At 43.6% G+C, this 20,294-nt stretch overlaps 1 protein-coding gene across 4 annotated transcripts in view; it reads left to right on the forward strand.

The window, feature by feature from the left end:
* EPHA4 (EPH receptor A4) overlaps positions 1-20,294 on the forward strand; it is a 150,903-nt gene that overhangs the window by 57,739 nt on the left and 72,870 nt on the right. For all 4 annotated transcript variants that reach the window (XR_005783253.1, XR_005783254.1, XM_040450893.1 and 1 more), the window contains exon 4: positions 12,217-12,372. Coding sequence is in view for 2 of the 4 variants with exons in the window: in XM_040450893.1 (XP_040306827.1) it covers positions 12,217-12,372 (156 nt within the window). In the remaining 2 variants the exon portion in view is untranslated. The remainder of the gene's footprint in view (positions 1-12,216; positions 12,373-20,294) is intronic.

The following is a 20,294-nucleotide window of genomic DNA, read 5'->3' on the forward strand; positions in this document are numbered from 1 at the left end:
CACTTTTATTTTTTATTTTTTATGAAATACATCTTATTTTCTTTTATTTGTGCTTTAGTATTTTTTTTTTTTACTGTTTCTTTATTTTTGAGAGAGAGTGAGAAAAAAAAAAACAGCACGAGTGGGGGAGAGGCAGAGAAAGAGGGAGGCACAGAATCTGAAGCAGGCTCCAGGCTCTGAGAGCCCGACGCGGGGCTCGAACTCACAGACCGCGAGATCATGACCTGAGCCGAAGTCAGACGCTTAACTGACGGAGCCACCCAGGTGCCCCTTCTGTCACCTTTTAGAGCCTAGTAGTGTTCCATAAATATTCACTATCATTATTACAGTTACTATTACTATGTAAAGGTTTAATATGTGTTTGCTAAAACATGAGTGGCCAAGTGAACAAATAAATGCACATGCCTCCTAGTGGGGTAGCTTTCTACATGCCGATGCTAATCACACAGACTCAGTATTAAATTCAGATGCGGTAGCGTTAGCTGTGGAAGATAAGACAGCTGCTTCCTTTATTCAGTGCCTTGACCTGGTATTTGTAATCAGTGGATATGTAATGAGCCACCACCAGTCTTTATGGACCCAAATACCAAAGGGTGAAAGAGACAATAGCAACTCATCAAAAAACCTGGCCCTCTCTGAAATGTCACGGGTAATCAAGTTCCATGTTAATGGCTTTAGATACGGATAGTACATCACTCTGAGTGATGTACTATCCACAGTGAGGATTGATAGTTTATATGGCAGAACTTAATCGAAATCTTTCCGAAGTATTCCCTTCAATTTTCAGTAATTTATGTTCAAATTCAAGGCAGAGATTAGGTGTTTTTAAAAACATGATTAAACGCTTTCTGCCTTTAGCTCATCTTAAAGTATTGTTTGTTCTTGATCGTCTTTCTTTATAGGGTGGTCATTTGTGTTTTTAGTAACCATCTGTTTCCTTTCTTCATACAGATTTTAACATATTGGAAAAGCCGATAAGCTTACATTTTGTCATAATCTTAAAATATTTTTTAAGTCATTCAGTTGAGTTCTGCTCCATATACGTGAACATTATGTCTTCAAATAGAATAGATAAATGGAAAACAAATATCAAATTAACATTTCTTCAGTCTCGAAGTTTACTTACGAAAGTCATGGTTGTGGATATGTGAAATTTAGGTATGAGATAAAGGGAAAAAATACAAAATTTGGAGAGTTTAGGGATTAGATTGTTTCCCTGAGTTAATTGTTTTTCAAGTCAATGTTAAAATCCCTTACTTTTTTTTTCACATAGAAAATTTTCAGTGCCCTATGCGGAAGAAGAAGAACAAGGCTTAGAGTAAGTGTAGGGAATCTTTTATCTAACAAACTACACATTAAAAAAGAAATTGTTGGGGGTGCCTGGGTAGCTCAGTTGGTTAAGCATCCGACTTCAGCTCAGGTCACGATCTCATGGTTGGTGGGTTTGAGCCCCGCGTTGGGCTTTGTGCTGAGCCTGGAGCCTGGAACCTGCTTCGGATTCTGTGCGTGTGTCTCTCTCTCTGCCCCTCCCCCACTCATGGTCTGTGTCTGTCTCAAAAATAAACAAACATAAAAAAAAAAGCAATTATTGTAATTCCAGTAATAATCACAAATAGTAATTTGCTGTGCTGCCTTCTAGTTTGAAATTGTCGTCCCTTATCAAGCCGATGTAATTTGTTTCTAACAGTGCTCTATCGTGATCCATTACAAATTCATAGTAACTCTATCTTAGAATTGTCCTGATTCAATAAATAAAAGTTTCTAACGACACTGTAATCAAACCTGGTAGCAACCTCGGGGTTTTTAGAACAAACGGAATAGATTATGTCTTTTTCAAAAGTCCCAAAGCCGCCCTTCACTTTATCTATCAGTCAAGTAACTTACATCTGTATTTGGAAGCCTGATTGCCTTTGTTGGAGCCCTTAAAAATTCCCCCACGAGGGAGAGCCCCAGGCGTACCAGCCAAAAGTTGCAGGTACAGAGATGACAGCCAGAAATCTTCATTCCCATCACTAACTTTACACAATAAGGAGGAGGGTTGTGTAGAGTTTCTGACAATGCAATGAGGTCTTGTCAACGTGCGGAGTCTGCTAATTCATTCCATGTTTAATTGAACTTTGTCTACTTCGGACCTTCTGTTGTTCAAGTTGACTCCCTCCAAATTCACCAAAAGAGAAATAGCTCCTTCCATAATTAGATTGTCTGTTTCCCAGGCAAGCAGGGGAAATAATAAGTTATTTCTCCACTGCATTCTTCTTGTTTGTGTTCAATAATTTTTTATGGAGTTAATTTAAATTGAGCAAGCTTTATGTGAACTTCCTTCCAGAGGATTTACTGCATCTTACGTGAAAACCGTCTACATCTGACATTTTAGAATTACCCACCTATTTATGAGATTATACTGCATTCTCTTCTTGAAAGAGCAACTCAATTTTCAGCATAGATTTTTCGTTCATTGTTTTTTCCCTCCATCTGTTTTTATGAAAGCTAGCTCCCCAGTCAGAGTGGAAACAATAGAAGGAGATGGAATGGAGAGAATGGGACAGGATTGTGGCTAGCTAGAAGAGAAGGTCTGGATCATAAACTATCAGTGGAAAGAAGAAACCTTGAATCCCCTCCCCCACCCCCCACCAGTAATCTATTTCATTCTACAAATGTGTTTACATATTTTTAATAAAAAAGAAATTTTTACCTGATACCTGCGGTCACTAAATAAGCTGCAGATGCTATGAACTGGAGCTCACTCTAAAGTTTTCTCTATCACGTTAGCAGGGAAAATGAAACAATTATGAGTAAGTTATCTTGCAATGATTTAGAAATTGTGTCCAGTACTATGTAAAATACGTGGGTTATCCACACTCTCGTCAGTTGCAGGCCACCCACATGACACTGCAGCCGTAACAAATCACCCTTTTAATGAGTAGCTAATACAGGCCAGACACCAAACTTCACCCCTATCCGTTGTCTCATTTCATCATGACATCAGCCCCGCGCAGGAGAAAGTCGAAGTCCGAGGACTTAGTTTGTTCTAGTTCCCATATCAAATAGATGGCGGGACTAAGAAGCAAATACGGGTCTAGAGGACTCTAGACCGAAGGGCTGGCCTTTCTCATTCTGTCCCCTGCTGCCCCTGCTGTAGACTCTTTTGGGGTCTAAAAAGAAGTCAGACAATGAGTAGAAAGGTTAGAGAAAAAAGTAACCAGTGATTTATTTCTGCACTACTTTTTCCTTTGGTCATTTTTTACTTTTACTTCCAATCTTTTTTTTAATGATTATGAAGCATCTCTGCCCTAAATATCTTAAGTTCCTGAAACGGATGTCCAGTCTATTCCTTTATAAACTTGATTGAGGTAACCAAAATGAAATATTTTCCTTTTATCTGAAACCTTCTGTTTTCACCACCTCCCCTAAAGCCATCTCAAAATAATACCCTGGGGGTAGTGAGGACCCAAAGTCACTAAAATCAGGTCAGAGCCTTTACGATTCGTACAGCTTTTATGTATTATTCAGGTGTTCGGTACAGGCTTGTACCTCGGCATGGATGGGACAGACTTGATTCCCATCTGGCCTTTCAGAACGAGAACCACGGTCTTTCAGAAAGTATTTTCTCCAGTGTATATTAAAAAAAAATCTCTATATAATTGTTCCATTATTTAATCACTTAAAAAACAAAACACAACCCTGGGTTTTGCCATCCCGAATGTAGTATCCAGATAACAGAAGAGTGTTCTGAAATCAAATAAACAGGAATTAAATGTGCCATTTAATAGTCTTGAAGCACAATGTCAAAAGAAAGAGGGGCAATTCATAGTACGGGAATTAGGGGACAATTACTTATTGGAGACAGTGCTAGTTTCGTAAGTGTCCTTTAGATTTTTGGATTAATCCATTTTTTTTTTTTTTTAAGATTTAAAAAAAAATTTGGGGCACTTGGGTGGCGCAGTCGGTTAAGCGTCCGACTTCAGCCAGGTCACGATCTTGCGGTCCGTGAGTTCGAGCCCCGCGTCAGGCTCTGGGCTGATGGCTCGGAGACTGGAGCCTGTTTCCGATTCTGTGTCTCCCTCTCTCTCTGCCCCTCCCCCGTTCATGCTCTGTCTCTCTCTGTTCCAAAAATAAATAAACGTTGAAAAAAAATTAAAAAAAAAAAAAGATTTAAAAAAAATTTTAAGTCATCGCTACACCCAGCGTGGGGCTGGCACTCACCACCCTGAGATCAAGAGTCCCATGCTCTACTGACTGAGCCATCCAGGCGTGTCGGATTAATCCATTTTTCATGAAAACATTCTACAACAGGATCTGTTCTATAATGTTGGGGTTTATTACAAAGTGCAATTATACTGGTTTGAAGAATAATTTCGATTTCCTATGGAAGTCTTTCATTCTTTCAGTTTCAAAAAATGTCACATTTCTGGCACGTTCTCTCCCACCCCCCAAACCCAATTACTCTCCGCCTGATAATAATGAGGCCCAGTTGTCATTCCCTGTAGCGTTTGGGTCCTAGAAAAAGGATGAGATGGTTTTACCTCATTTGAGATGAACTGTCCTTTGACATTGTTACTGAGAGATGGGTCTGTTTGTTTACTGTTGGGCAGTGGTTTTCTTTTTTTTCTTTTTTAATTTTTTTTTAATGTTTATTTATTTTTGAGACAGAGAGAGACACAGCATGAGCAGGGAAGGGGCAGAGAGAGAGGGAGACACAGAATGTGAAGCAGGCTCCAGGCTCTGAGCTGTCAGCACAGAGCCCGACGCGGGGCTCGAACTCACGAACTGTGAGATCGTGACCTGAGCCGAAGTCGGATGCTTAACCAACTGAGCCACCCAGGCACCCCTGGGCAGTGGTTTTCAAACTGTGGTGCCCGGACCACATTGTCATCAACCTGGAAATTTGTAGGAAATGCAAATTCTCGGGCCCCAGCAAACAATCCAAAACTTGGACTGGAGTTCAGCAATTAATCTTTATACGAGACCTGCAAATCATTCTGGTGGATGTTAAAGTCTGAGAGTGACCGCTCCCGGGAGTAGAAGCTAGGCATCCTTGCCAAATTTGGCCTATTTTAGTTTTATTTGTTCTATGATTTTAGCGGCACGAAGAGCAAAGGCGAGTGTCATTCTTTTATTGTGTAAAGGAAAACAATTTGAGCTCAGGATTCCCAGGAAATAAAACCTTAACACAATAGAAAGTGAAAGTCAATCAGAATGTCTAATTGCCAAAATGTATAGCATCTAAGAGATACTGTCCCCCAAATCAGGTTAAACGTCATTTAACCAAGAGAATCATTTTAAAAGTGGATTTAGTTAATACTAGTACTGAGTCAGGTCAGTCTTCCAGTAAGGGGGTTGATGGAAAGTTTATTCTTCTTCTGCAGCAATAGTAACAAAGGGTTTTTTATTAAGCTTCACCATTCAGAACTAACGGAGGCCCTGTAGGGTAACAGAGACCACAGAACCTTGGATTCCAGACCTAGTCCTGGAATGCTCTAGAAGGAACTACCATCGAAGATGAGTATGTTGGACTAGATCCAGTGTCAGCAAAGCAGTGCCCTCAGGCCTACCACCTGTTTTTGTATGGTCCGAGAGCCAAAAATGTTTTCTACAGATGACATTTGCAATCAATTCCATAATAGGGGACACTGTCCTTGATACCTAAGTAAGTGAAATGTTATCTTTCCAGATAAGAATTTCATTCTTGGGACGCCTGGGTGGCTCAGGCCGTTAAGCATCCCACTTTGGCTCAGGTCACGATCTTAGAGTTCATGAGTTCGAGCCCCGCATCGGGCTCTGTACTGACAGCTCAGAGCCTGGAGCCCGCTTCTGATTCTCTGTCTTCTTCTCTCTCTGCCTCTACCCTGCTCACCCTCTGTCGCTCTCTCAAAAAGAAACCTTAAAAAAAAAAAGAATTTCATCCTTACCAACAGTAAATCTGTATTTTTTTAAAAATGACTTAATTATTAATATTTTACTTTGAATCGCATTAATAAAAAAATAACGAAAATGTGTTAGAATTTTATCTTGCAATAGAAATACCTTCTTAATATTCTTAATCGTCCCCTTGGCCTGCAAAACCTAAATTATGTGCTGTTTGGCTCTTTACAGAAATGTTTGCCAATCCCTGGACTAGTTGATTTTTAAGGTTCCTTCAAAAAACTCAAATGTTCGGGGCGCCTGGGTGGCGCAGTCGGTTAAGCGCCCGACTTCAGCCAGGTCACGATCTCGCGGTCCGTGAGTTCGAGCCCCGCGTCGGGCTCTGGGCTGATGGCTCGGAGCCTGGAGCCTGTTTCTGATTCTGTGTCTCCCTCTCTCTCTGCCCCTCCCCCGTTCATGCTCTGTCTCTCTCTGTCCCAAAAAAATAAATAAACTTTAAAAAAAAAATTAAAAAAAAAACAAAAAACAAAAAAACTCAAATGTTCAGTTACTCTCAGTGCGTATCAGTAAAACCAGTGTTGAGCCGTGTTTTCCTCTTCGGGAGTGAAATCTGATCAGATGGGCCCCCAAACAGAGCCCCCTTTCTCTCGCCGTCCTCCCCCATGAGTGCAGTAATTCAGTCCACACCGCCTAGGTTAGAAAATCAACCCTGCTTGGGACAAATCCTTAACTTTGCTTGCCTCAGTTTTCCCATCTATGCAGTGGGAAAACAGTTCATGCTCAGGGCTTCCCCGAAGGTGGCTGGGGCTTGCGTTGTTAGAAACACCGCGAAGCGGAAAACTTATTCGACAGATTGTTTTCCTTTCCCATCAGTTTTTCTTACATCATTCATATAATAGTCTAGCAAGTAAACAGTTAATCAGAGAACCGAGTTTGATAATGCCCTTTAAAAGTGACTCTGATATTTCTCAAGTAGATTTCCTAAACCTACCAGACCTACTGTGGAGCCTGTCAGTACTCCGAGGGCAGTGTCCCCATAGAACCTATTTGGAAGTGTGTGTGGAATAGCATGCCTACACGAAGAGGCTGGAGGGACCCATGGGCTCTCCCCAGCGCCATCTGTTCCCTGGAGACTAGTTTGCATAGAAGGTTCAAATTTCCTGGGTGCCTTGGTGGCTCAGTGGGTTGGCTCGGGTCTTGATCTCCCTGTTAGTTAAGTTCCAGCCCTTGGTGAGTTCGCCTCTGCCTTGGGCTCTCCGCTCTCAGTGCAGAACCCACTGGGGATCCCCTTTCTCCCTCTCTCTCTCTCCCTCTCACTCGCCCTCCCTCTCTCTCTCTCTGCCTCTCTCTCTCTCTCCCAAAAATGAATAAACTTAAAACAAGACAAAACAAAACAAAAAACCAAGGTTCAAATTTCCCCCAGAGAGCCACTGCTAAAATTTCAGCCTTGACCTTCAGGACACTGTATTAAAATGCAAATTTGTTACCTAGGAAGGTAATTTTTAACCCTTTTGTGCCTATTTATGAGTACTTGGGCCAAAATTAGGTTTTTCAAATTAGCTAGGTGCCTGAGAGCAGCGCTTAAATAGAAACTGACCCGATTCTCTGATTCTCTGAGGTGGGCTTAGGCTACACCTTATAAAGGTGCTGGGGTGACTGTGACGCGTGCCCCAGCACTTTCTGCACTCCGACTTTAGGAGAGTCCCTGGGCACATGCGTGCAGCCACAGGCGCCTTACTATGAGGGACTTTGAGAGTAGCACTGTCCAACAGACACAGATTGCAAGCCTCTTAGATAATTTCAAGTTTAGTAGCCACATGAAAAAAAAAAAAGGTGAGATCTACCATGCGAAATTAATTTTAATGGTACATTTTTCTGACTTGCTATACCCCCCTGCATTATTGCCTCAATATGTAATCAATATAAAAACTATTAATAAGAGACTTTGCTTTTGCGGCCCTAAGCCTTTGGAGTCCAGCTTGTATTTCACGCTTATAGCCTGATTTGGACCAGATCAGTAGCTGCCTGTGGCCTAAAGCCATCGTACCGGCCAGTGCAGCTCTGAGAGCCTTTAGAAACTGCTTCGCAGGTTGCAGAGCATAGCACTGGTTGTGAAAACAACCCCAGGATGGTCTGGGGGCACAAGTGGAAGCTGGGACCAACCTCAGTTCTTTCGTACTCTGTTCCATCTGTGTCGGATTTTTGCTGACGGTCAGTGTTCACCCTGTGTAACTGCATAAAAACTTTCATCAGCACCTGAGCCGGGGTTAGATACTGACTTCCACTTAATTGTGTGACCTCAGGCAAGTTACTTGCAACCCTCAGTTTCTTCACTTGCAAAACGCGAATAGTGATAAAGTCTCAAGCTCAAGGGATCTTTGTGAAGATGAAATGAAACGATGCCTATGAACACCTTAAGTGCTTGATCTATCATCACAGGTGCTGTTATTGTTAGATATTCTTGCAACCAGCATGGTTTCAAAATGAACTGTAAAGACAGTCTTTATTTCTCTAAGAAGGGGGGAAACCGACCACACCATCTATATACAATGTTTTTAAAGAGTGGGTTTAACTAGATCCTTGAATTTGGCATTGCACCTCGTGTCAATCATCTGTGCACCGAGAAATCCTGAAGGTACTACATCATCTTAAGAACATTTTGGGTTTGTGTTTCACCGGAAATTACGATGTGTAAGTATTCCACAGGGAAACTTCTGTAGAAGACTATCCTTAAAATGCAACCCGTTATGGCACTGGGTGAGCCAATGAAAGAAAAGAGTTTTGCTTTCTCTTCTTGTCCTCACTTGTCTTCTCCTTTTGTTTAGAGTCAGCAGAAAGAGCTCATTACCGCAAAACTAAAGGAAGTGAATTCAGAGTTTTCACTGCACACGTGAACTCATCCTCCCACAATGACATATCTGAAAGGCCAAATAAGGCGCTCCTTCCCATTGTACTCCAGCGAGGGGGCAGAAGGAATTACACACGCTCTTGGGTGTAGAGTGTACAATTTGACTCACTCCTAACTTGCTTCCCAAGCCCCGGCCATAAAAAAAAAAATACAGTGGAATAGTTCTCACCTCTGGGAGAATGAAGGAAAATCACAACACATGTCAATGCTTGTTAGACCACATACACCTTTCGTGGGGATTTTGTTTGGAATGAAAGATGTAGTGACATTTTTAAAATGCAAATAGGTCGTGAATAAATACGGGATCTACTTCCACATTCATGCACCAAATGCTAGACGACTGTGAACCACAAGAGCAAGGAAACGTACCTAACCATCAATTTACTAGGTCATTTTGAACGTAGGCAGCACAATGGCCGCGTGCATGAAAAACCACTCCTGTATTTTGAGAGAGCCTTTCTAAGAACGCTGAAATATTAATAACATGGTCTTAATGTAGTTGAAGACAAAGGAATGTGTTAAGGGCGGCAGGGGTGGCCGAGAATAGCACAATGACAATGTGGTATTTTTCCTTGCGCTTGTAAAAGCAAGAGGAAAAGAGAGTAAAAATAGTCAGTGCGTTTAAAAAACAATAGCCTTCAATTTTCCAAATGAGTATAAAACTCCGTATTCCACAAATGAATTCACATACACCTAACTCTTGCTAACACATTCCTACCAGCTTCAAGGAAACGTAGACAAACTATAAACTTGCGATCTCATTTTTCCCTGAAATTAACATAAATATACAATTAGTTTTTGAACTTTAGGAAATTCAAGACATCCTCTCATTTGACTTCTGTGAACTCTGAATTTGATTTTTTAACTGGAAGTAGTCTGATCAGAATAGAAGTTGACGAAATAGCAATAGTCTGTTTTTCTCTTCCTTACACCTTTCTCGACGTGCTCTGTTTTCGTGTTGCGGTGAATAAATCATAGGACAATTTTTCTTGTCACTCTTCCACTTCCATTGTGAGTTTTTAGGTTTTGCTGCCTGGTGAAATGGAGGTGCATAAGGATCATCAAGAACATGGAGAATTAAAAAAAAAATTTTTTTTAATGTTTATTTAGTTTTGGAGAGAGAGAGAGGGAGAAAGAGAGAGAGAGAGAGACAGAGACAGAGACAGAGACAGAGAGAAAACAACCAGGGGAGGGGCAGAGAGAGTGGGAGACAGAGAATCAGAAACAGGCTCCAGGCTCTGAGGCTGTCAGCACAGAACCTGATGCAGGGCCCGAACTCACGAAACCACGAGATCATGACCCGAGCCCAAGTCCCACCCTTAACTGACTGAGCCACCCAGGTGCGCCAGGAACATGGAGGATTTCAATCCACTATCCAGATGCGGAAAAAAATAAAGCAATTTATGCCTTCCCCTCAGTCCTAGCTCTACCAAACCTGCAGCACGTTTCCACAACTTGCCTTTGTTGGCTGTGACTCAGTAACCCCCCAGGACCCAGTGGATTTGTTTCTGAGTTCAGGGACTCGCTGTGTTTGATGTGGGAAGGACAAGCTTGACCCTCAGTGCATCTTTCTCCCCAAGCTGGTGTTTCCGATTTTAGTCGAAACCCTAGGGCCATCTTAAGCATGACCAAAAAGCACCTTGCATATTGAACCATCCCTAATTATGTGATGGGTATAAACTTGAGACACATAAATCTCAGTCATTGGAGCAACCTGTTTTTCTAAGATTCTCCGGTCCAGTGAAAGACGAAAGCAAATAAGGGAGAGATTGATCTCCTAGCACTTTTATTGTCGGTGCTCCACACATCATAAAGTTTTGGCTCGTTAAAGGAAATTCCATAAACAACTTTAGTTAATAATAGTGAAATAACCGTGTGCCTTTCTGGAGCTTCTGCTAAACTCCCTTTCCGCTTGCCATTACCAGAGCATGATTAAGAAAATACCAACAGGCTGTTCAAAGGGGAGGAATAGACTCCAACTGGGAGCCGTACAGATGCTTGAGGGATGAGTAATGAGACAAGGGAACGTGGCCATATCGCCTCAGAGAATCACGCAGTTTTGCGGATCTCTTTTTTTGTCTCCTTATTCGAGTGAAACCCGCTGGGTTTCTGGCGTGGTCGGTCTCCTTTCGTGGTCAAGCTGATGGCAAATGCCTAACGGGTTCTTCTCCCAGCTGGTATTTTTGATAGTTAGGAACATCTTAAGGACGAGATAAATGGACAACACTGAAAGTGAATCGTACTGGAAAGGTGGTGGGTATCTGTCACCTTTTTTTTTTTAAACCTCTGGTTGCCCGAAACAACTTTATTTTTCATGGCCTTGTCGCTGTGGGTTTACTACTGATGGTGTTGGTCAATTTTTATTTCAAGTGGAGACAGATTTGGGAGGTGATGGTGAAGGGCAGAGGGGAGAAACGGGGGGCGGGGGGAGCAAGGCCCTATTAATTATTTTTTATTGTGAGGTTTCCCAGAATTATTGAGATTTTCCACATTAGGAAAAGCTGCCATTGGTGTCAGCGTGATGTTTGCGAAGATGAAGTCATGGAAAGCATGTCAGGTGCATAAAGAACTATATGGCCCATGTTCTCTGCAGCAGCCACTTAGGGTGTGTGAGCATAGGGAGGCAGGGGGGTGTTGAAAAAATAGAGAGAGGAGAAAACAAGAGGGTTTTATTAATCTGAAAATGAACATAAAATATCGGCTGATCTTAAAAAAAAAAAAAAAAAAATCTTAGTATGTTATAGTCCAGAATCTACGGTCGGTACTTTATATTACTTTCCCTTGAAACCGTGACCCGTGTCTTACCAACTCTTTTCTTTCATGCCTCGTTGCCTTTGTTGGCCTTTTGCTTTGGTTCCCTCTGTACCGGTAATTAGGAAATAATCACCGATAATTTTTCTGTGAGCGTTTGGATACGCTTCCGACTGTTGGTTCAAGACCACGCTCTCAGATTCCGTAGCATGTAGCCAAGAGCGTAGGTTTGGGGGAGAGAACACTTGGCGTCCAAGCTGGTCCCTGACCTTTACCTGTCGCGTGGTCTGCCACCAAGAATGGACTTTTCAAAGCCAGCATCCCAAATTTCCAAGGGAGGGCTGGTAACAGTACTTGCGCGCAAGCTGTTCATCGGGACTGGACACCATCCTGCATGTAAGCAGCGTACCTACATGCAAGAAGCCCTCGGGAAACATAGCTGCAATTTGACCGATTCCGCTGGTTTTAAGAAAATGTCTCCCGTCAGGCTCCTTGCCACCTGACCGGGAATGTAATGACCTTTGAAGAATGACTGTAACCGATTAATGTTTTTCGTTGCTTTACCTGCGTCTCAAGCCAGGTGATCACTAGCGATTCACAGAAACGTCCCCCTTCTGCTGGGTCAAGGAGGTGACGTTTTGCTCTGGTCTGTTAGTGGTGGCTTATGTTGGTGTGTGTTTCCTTCTTTCCCGTAGCCTGCAAAATTGGCTATTACAAGGCCCTCTCCACGGATGCCACCTGTGCCAAGTGCCCGCCCCACAGCTACTCTGTCTGGGAAGGAGCCACATCGTGCACCTGTGACCGAGGCTTTTTCAGAGCCGACAACGACGCGGCCTCTATGCCCTGCACCCGTAAGTTGTGTGCTTCTGTCTTGTTTCTTCCATGCCAACGGCTGCCGTTCCCGCCTGGCTGGGTCTTCTCCCAAGATGACCAGGCAGGGGGCAAGTTAGATCGACTGTGAAATCTTTTGTTACTCAAAGCAGGAGGAATGCTTATGAAAAGGAAGGATCTGTCTCGCTGTCCGGGTCGCCTTCAAAACGCACAGCTGACCACAGGCCACTTTCTGGAGCAGTGATGGAGCTCTCAGGGGTTGTCCGGCAGTGCAATTAGAGCTGAGATTGGAATTTATACATGGCTCTACCGTCTCCTTCGGGAGTCTTGGGGAAGCCTGACAGCTGCGGGGGAGACAGGTCCCGGGCAGGGTTCCGGGGACGGGATCACGTGTGGGCTGTGGTTTCAGTTTGGGCACTGAGGTCATGGCTTGCGTTGTCATTACCCTTCTTCCCTCTTTCCTCATAGTTTTGTGTTCATAACATTTAGGCCCGGGTCCTAATAAACGCCTGTTTAATGATAGGCACTCAATACATGCCGGGCTAATGAATGGATGGGGTTGGCCCCTTGGTATGCAGAGGAGCAGGGAAGTCTGTTCTCCCACTTTCTGTGGACCGAGCTGCTAGTGTTGCCATTGCTTCCACCAGCACTGTGGGCTTCGCAGACCCTGCCGTGGCTGTGACCTTGACCAGAATAGGCAGCGGGGGGGCCCAGGCGTTCCACTCATGGTGCTTCCACCGCGTGAGTCAGTGTGTCGAGGGACAGAGCCAGGCACGCAGGGTTCGCACATGTTCTGTCTTTGTTTCCAACATCCCTCCCTCCCCACAGTTAAGAGCAGGTTGGCAGTTTAGTCTCCTAAGTTTCGTCTCCGGTTCCTCATCTGTAGAATGGAGTTAAAAATAGTACCTCCGTCATCGTTGTTGGTATTTAGCACCGTCCTGTGGGCCCTGTTAGCATAGAAATGCAAAAAGTGACGCTACTCAGTATATTTTAGCTTTTACTGTGTTTATGGCTGTTAACTGTTTTGTTCCCTATTACAAATTCCATCTTGGCTGGCCTGGAGCCAACATCCCTCCAGATAGAAGTATTTTCTGGCTGTGAGGCCATTGTCTGGTTAAGGCAAGTATCAGCCTTAAAAGGAGTGGGAAGAGATTCCAGATCCATCCTAAATTTGGACTGAGATTACCGGACCCTCCAGAGTTTCTTTTATAAACAGCAGTAAGAACCATTTCACAGAGGCGCCTGAGTGGCTCAGTCAGTTGAACGTCTGACTTGCTTTCGGCTTAGGTCATGATCCAGTGTCGGGCTCTGGGCTGAACGTGGAGCCTGCTTGAGATTCTATCTCTCCTTCTCCCTCTGCCCCTCCCCTGCTCACACACGTGAGCTTCCTCTCTCTCTCTCTCTCAAAAAAAAAAAAAAAGAAGAACAAGAAGAACGGGGTGCCTGGGTGGTTCAGTCAGTTAAGCATCTGACTCTGGATTTCAGCTCTGGTTATGATCTTCTGGTTCTGTGAGTTCAAGCCCTGCACTGAGCTCTGCGCTGGCAGTGTGGAGCCTCCTTGGGATTCTGTCTCTCTTTCCCTCTCTCTCTGCCCCTCCCCAGCTTGCCCTCTCTTCTCTCTCTCAAAGTAAATAAATAAACTTAAAAAACAAAACAAAACAAAAAAAAAAAAAAAAAACAAGAAGAATCATTTTATGATACCCAGGTAATGTATCAGACACTTTCAATACACCTCATCACAGGGCTCATAGTAAACCAAATCTATAAAATAGGCATTATTTTCCGTTTATACTCGACGTAATTGCCAGCTCAGAGATGTTAAGAAGGAGCCCAGGACCCCACCCCAGCTTGGGGATAGAACTGCACAACCAGAAGACTGACATTTTTCTTATCACAGGCAGGCTCTCTTGCCCACTCCCCCCCCCGGGTCGAACTCAAACTCCCTCCTGAGGGAAGGAGAATACGAGGGCCAGCCTTGGGTGTAAGCGTAAATGGGCAAAGACTTCCTCGTTTTCTTTTTGTGTTCCTTCCCTAGACTAAGTACTTTCTCTAGATGGCCATGATGTTTGACAAGCTCAAGTCCCAGGCTTTTTCTTTTCCAACCTGAGTATCCTCATCCCGTGTTCCACTCTGTGGGATCAGGTAAACTCTCCTCCTCTGACCACACCGGCTGCCAACAGTTCCCTGGGTGTGGGATTTTAGGGCACCAGAACACTCAAAGGGCAGTATTGGGGCCAGACCGTGTGATGGCTGCCTTCACCTTGCATCAGGCAGTCTGTCTTTCCATACAGATAGAACCTTCCCCAGACTGCAGCCCGACTGTGTTAAGAACCTCATAAAATTCATCTTTGATGGCAAGATGGTCTGGCTCTTGCCTCCAGGCATTTTCAGTCTCATGATTCCGATCTGTCACCAGCATTCTAGGACCATGGGCCCATCACGTAACTACTGCACCTTGCTACGTGGGAGCAGTTTAGGGAGACCCCAGAGGTCACCACCTGCTTGAGTTACTGGAATGCTTTGCCGCGTGTGTCAGTGTGGTAGCCGAGCCCTTGGAATTTTATGTTTGCGTAGGCATAAATTGTTGGCTGTATCTTGAGGATCCAAATGAGCAAAAGAAAATATGGGTTTTAGCAATTGGGGGGGCATCAAAAAGGTTCAGAGCTAAAGTAACTTTTGCATTTGTCGGCGATTGCTTTCAATAACGTGAAGGAAGGAAAACTGGCAGCTTTTTGTGTCTCTGATAAAAGACCCATGAAAATACCGACGCAACATGTGATCTTTTTCCCTCCGGTCCATCCTCTTAGTACTCCGCCTACACTTGACTGACTCAAGCTCTTTGTGTTATTCTAAGTTTATTGCGTCCCTCTGACTCGAGCTAGGAGGAAGCACGGTGCTGTTAACACCACAAAGTTCTGAGGTTGTTCAACCCCTCGACGCCGCTTACCCATCGGTCAACTGGGATTCTCATGATCTGCCTGTCGGGTTGTTTTGAGAATTAAACAAGAAAATATTTGTAAAGGTCTGGCACATGGTAGGGATCTAACAAATGTTTGGTCCCTTCTCGTGTCCCCAGCTGGTCACTTCCTCCCCCAAACCACGTCCACACCACACTGCCAGCGCGTCTGACTGCCTCTCTATGGTGCTTTTCTCACTTGACCGTGCAGTTGAATTGCCCAGTGGCTGCACTAGACTCCAGAATCTCTGGGGATAAGATTCAGGCATCAGCATTTTCAAAAGCTGCCCCCGTAATTGCATTGTAAACACAAAGTTGAGCCCACTTCTCTACAGAGTTTATTTTTAAGCGTTTTTTTTTTTTTTTAATTTAATAAACATTAACTACATAAGACTCTTAAGACCTCCTTGGAGACAAGGATAATTGGGGGAGGGGGTGACCATATTTTGCTAATAGGTTTACTAGTAAATTAAGCAGCAGAATTATAGTCTCTTCTACTTTACAGCTCACTTTAGGTTTTTCCCTTCCTGCACTGTCCCATACTGTAGCCACTAGGCACATATGACTCTTTAAATTTAAAATTCAGTTTCCAATTTATGCTGTGCCATATTTCAAGGGCTCCCTAGCCGCATGGGGCCAGTGGTGACCATACTGGACAGCTCCTCTGTGGAGTATTTTTGCCATCGCAGAAAGTCCTGGACGGCACTTAGTAGGCATTTCAATAGAGAAGACAGTGGGAGTTTCTCCAAGAGCCTCCTGTTCAAATAACCCGAAGAATGAAGCCCTTCCCCCTTGCCTCGCCCCCCCCCCCCCGCCCCAGCTTTATCGGATTCTTTTGACAAGATGTGGGGGAGAGAAAGGAACATAAACATCAGGGATCCTTTCAAACCGACTCCAGCCTTTAATCAGTTCTTACCAGTTGGTTAAGCCAGGTGACAAAGCCAATTCCCTTGTGCTGACAGCCATGATAATCAGGCACCTTCTTTGTTCATTATGCTATCTTTAACTCCAGCATTCTCATGCAGCCCTGCATTTAGTGATCGCTCACTGTGACGGCACGCTAATGAAGAAATAAAACACACTATCTGAGCCTCATTCTTCTAGCCAAAGAGAGACTCTGCTCCACTGGTTTGTAAAATCAGGTTTTTGTTCACTCAGAACGATTAGACCAGGTGAACACAAGCAGCATCGGCTAATTTAGAAGGAAACACCTAAGAAGGTCTTCATACCCTGCACGCTGCTTGAGAACTTCAAAGGATTAAATGGCCAATAAACACTATCTTTAGGAGTGCCTCTCTTGGCGCTTCTGGTTAAGGTTAGCATAAATGGCCGCCTGTGGGATAGGCTGTATTTCCGTGGAAGCATCACGAATATTTTCGAGAAAATAATCCGCACCCCGGTTAGAATAGAGAGTTAGAAGAAATGCTTCTTAAATATCAAGAGTAGGAAGCACCCGGAAGTCACCTAGGGGTTAGCAGGAGAAGTCGGGCCTGATAGGCTGCATTTGTGACAAATTCCCAGCTATTGCTGATTCTGCTGGTCGGTGGACCATCTTCGGGTGGTGAGGATTTAGATCCTTCCTGATGGATGGCAGGAGACAGGAGGCCCTCTTTTCCGTGGCTATAACTGTCAGGCCTATTCTCCAGCTCAGTGGTGACTCTAGGAAGATATTTCAAGGGTGGGGGACATTCTCCCTTGATGGAAATTGAATCCTTCCTTTGTCTCCCAGAAGGAAACCCAACCTGGTTTGGAGTTACATCATCAAATACACTCACCATGGAGCTTTGTTTGTTTGTTTGTTTGTATTTTCTTCCACAGTCCCCACCAGGTTACTGCCTCAGAGTGGGAATGTCAATGTTCACCTCAGACACGGGTATCAGTCAAGAAAGGTGACAGGGTTTTTGTGACTGCCAGCAACACAGACTCCCATACCTGTCTACACACAAGGATGCCGTTCAAGCTGATGGAGAAATTTTGATCTCGTGAATCATTTCTTAGAGGGAATTTGAATGTGATTTTTATTAAAGAGATTCATGTCATTTAACTCTACTGATAACCAGCCCCTCCCCTCCAGATCTCTTTCACCTCCCTCTTACCTTTCTCGGTAGTCAGGAATGTGGTCTGACAGTCAGCAGTGGTGGGAGAAGCCAACTACATGCCTGTGCAGGAAGACTTTTGATTACCTTAGTTATTTAGTTGCTTGTTCAGTGACGATAGTGAGAAAGGTCTTTCCCTCCCCGGGAGACCGAACCTATATCATATTTAAGGTGACTTGCCAACCCCTTACTGTGTTGCAAAATGTACTAGACAAAAATGCCTTCTAGAAGAAGTAAATTGGCTTCGGATATCTGGGAAGGAAAAGCTAATTTGTTATTTTGCCACCTTGACTTCTGAACACCATTACCAGAATGGTTTTCTGTACGTTTCAGTTGGAAATCTGTCCTTGTGCTTTGGGGTGCTCTTTGTTTCACTTGTTGGATGAAACTTATTAGAGCCTCTGATTGGAGCACTCTGTGAAATAAGAGATTATGATTTTGGATTGCCAACTTGAGGGGTCTTCACAAATCTGTCTCCAAGTCAACGGCCTTGAATGATTCAGTCAGCTGTGCCAAACAAACAAAGAGTGATTGATTGATCCTCAGACGTGGCCTAAAATACTCCAAATTTGCAGCTTTTAAGACAATTTATACTGGAGGAGCTTAGAGCTAATGAGGGCAAATTTCCCAAGGTCTATGACGAAACGTCCTGATTTGAAAACGCTGGTCTGCAGGCCTAGGTTATTGAGAAACTGAAATAGCTTAGCTCCAAACAGCGAACATCACTTACTTTGTTTCTACATTTGCCTTTTCTAATTGAATGTAGTGCACCACTGTATTTCCTCCAGAAAGTGTATTGTTTTAAAATTACCATTTCAGGTCTATTACTCAAAGCCCTCGCTTCTAATGCCTTCTGACAGTTATCAACATAATGAACCATAATGAAATGATGAGCAATTTTCAGTGGAAACCCAATGTGGATCCCAGTGGTGCTGTGTGACTGTGTTGTTAAAACTTGAATGCAAATTAAAATAACATCGTCCTTACTTGTTTCCAAGGTCAGGAGAAGAGAGACCCTTTTTTTTTTTTTTTTTTAAGCGCTTTAATTTTGGAAATCTCACATCCATTTTCAAACAAGCCCTTGAAAGTGCCACTGATGTTCGGTTCAGTTCTCTGCCCCAAAGATTTACATGGTTAACAGTCTGGCTAAGGGATTTGGGGAGGGATGTCTAGCATGAGTCTTTGATGTATAAACCATAGCATAAAAGGCAGCCTTCGGTTTTAAGTAAGCTACATTTTTTCCCCCACCCAAAAGCATATATCTTTTTGCTCTAGGGCTTCCAATAACTAGCAATATAATGGTGGAAGGCAGGACATTCTATGAAATTGATCAATGAGAGTGTAGTCAGCGGTCGTGAAAGACCCGTTGGTGTAGGAGTGAAAACAAAAGCCAAAGATTCCTACAGTTTCGTTGATAAGTGTTGCAGGAGATCCGTTCGTTGATCTCTGACCATATCCCAGTTTATCAGCCATGTAATCAATCATTTTTGTGAACCTATTTTTACGGAAATTCTTGGATCTGAAATTTACAGGGGAATTTGTTGCTTCATGTCATTTATCGAATTTGTGAAATGAGAGTACAACTTCATGCTACATTCCGTTTGTCGCGGGATAAAAACTCAGATTGAGACACCAACTCTCCCGCTGCCAGATTCTGTGACAGGGATTTTAGTTTGCAACATATGGTCATGCCTCCCGGTAATCAGTTGTTAAGCCAATTAATATGCCTGTCCTCGGACCATACCCAACAGATAAGAACAATCAAAGAGATTTTGATGATTCGGATGCAGTCTTCAACAGGTAAATGAACCTGTTGGCTTATTTGGGTAGATCTCAGTGGTTCAGAGTCTGGTATCGGTAATGAGTAACCCACATCCTTGCCTCTCCCTTTCTGATTGCCTTTCGGCATTTTGACTACCAATAGAAAAAAAACCACCTCTGGAGAGGCCAAGAGTGTGATTCTTGTCCAAAGACAATTAGGGCTACAGGGGGAAAGATCACCAAGTAGTGCTTATTGGAAGAGGATGGATGCATCCCAGTCTGACCACTTGCCATTGGGCTGTTTATAAAATTTGAAAAAGCTTCAGGATATTTAATAAGGATCAAGTGTCCTCTCCTCGAACTGTGTGTTTTAAAACAATGCTGTTTTAGCCTTCTCTTTCCCCTCCCGCCTACTTCTCATTTTATACAGATCAACAGTCCAATGTGGGCATTGTATAGGGATTACTAGTACAACGTGGATTCGACTGGAACGTGCATAGGTTTGAGGAACACTGGTGTGATATATGCCCAAGTGAAAGACTTGAATAATCTCTGCCAACGCCATTTAGCCAGCTTATTGCAATTTTTCCACCACCATGAATGAGTCAGAGTGGCTTGTTATCAATCGAGCCCTGTCATTTCTGGATTGCATTTTTGACACTAGTCACGGAAGTCATACAGTGGTTGTGCCCAGCATGCTTCTATGAAACAGGGTCAATTATATATTGTGCTGAGGTCCCCTGGGGTGAGAACTGGATACCTTCTTTGCTCTCAGTATTTTGATTTTCCTCCCATAGTTGACTCTTATTCTACACGTGATCTACAGCTCAACAGAAGATGAACTCAGAGAAGAGTTTCACTGCATCGATATGATTGCCCCCCGCCCCTCGTGTGACCTTCTCCCTGCGCCCCCGCCCCCCTCACTCCAGGGGAAAAGCCTTTAACAGAAACTCCTAATTGCCCTCTTGAGTGGAAGTTAGGACCAGAGAGAGAGGTTAACTCAACTAAGACAAGAGCACCATCTAGGAAGTCATGGCAGCACATTTCAGCCTTAAGGACAAGCAACTAGAAGAAACGTGATTCTGGGAGGAAGTGAGGAAGTGAGGAATGGTCCACAAAAAGCTCAGAG

This window comes from Herpailurus yagouaroundi, unplaced genomic scaffold (genome assembly GCF_014898765.1).
Source record: "Herpailurus yagouaroundi ecotype Mexico unplaced genomic scaffold, PumYag 202, whole genome shotgun sequence".
Taxonomy (NCBI): Eukaryota; Metazoa; Chordata; class Mammalia; order Carnivora; family Felidae; genus Herpailurus; species Herpailurus yagouaroundi.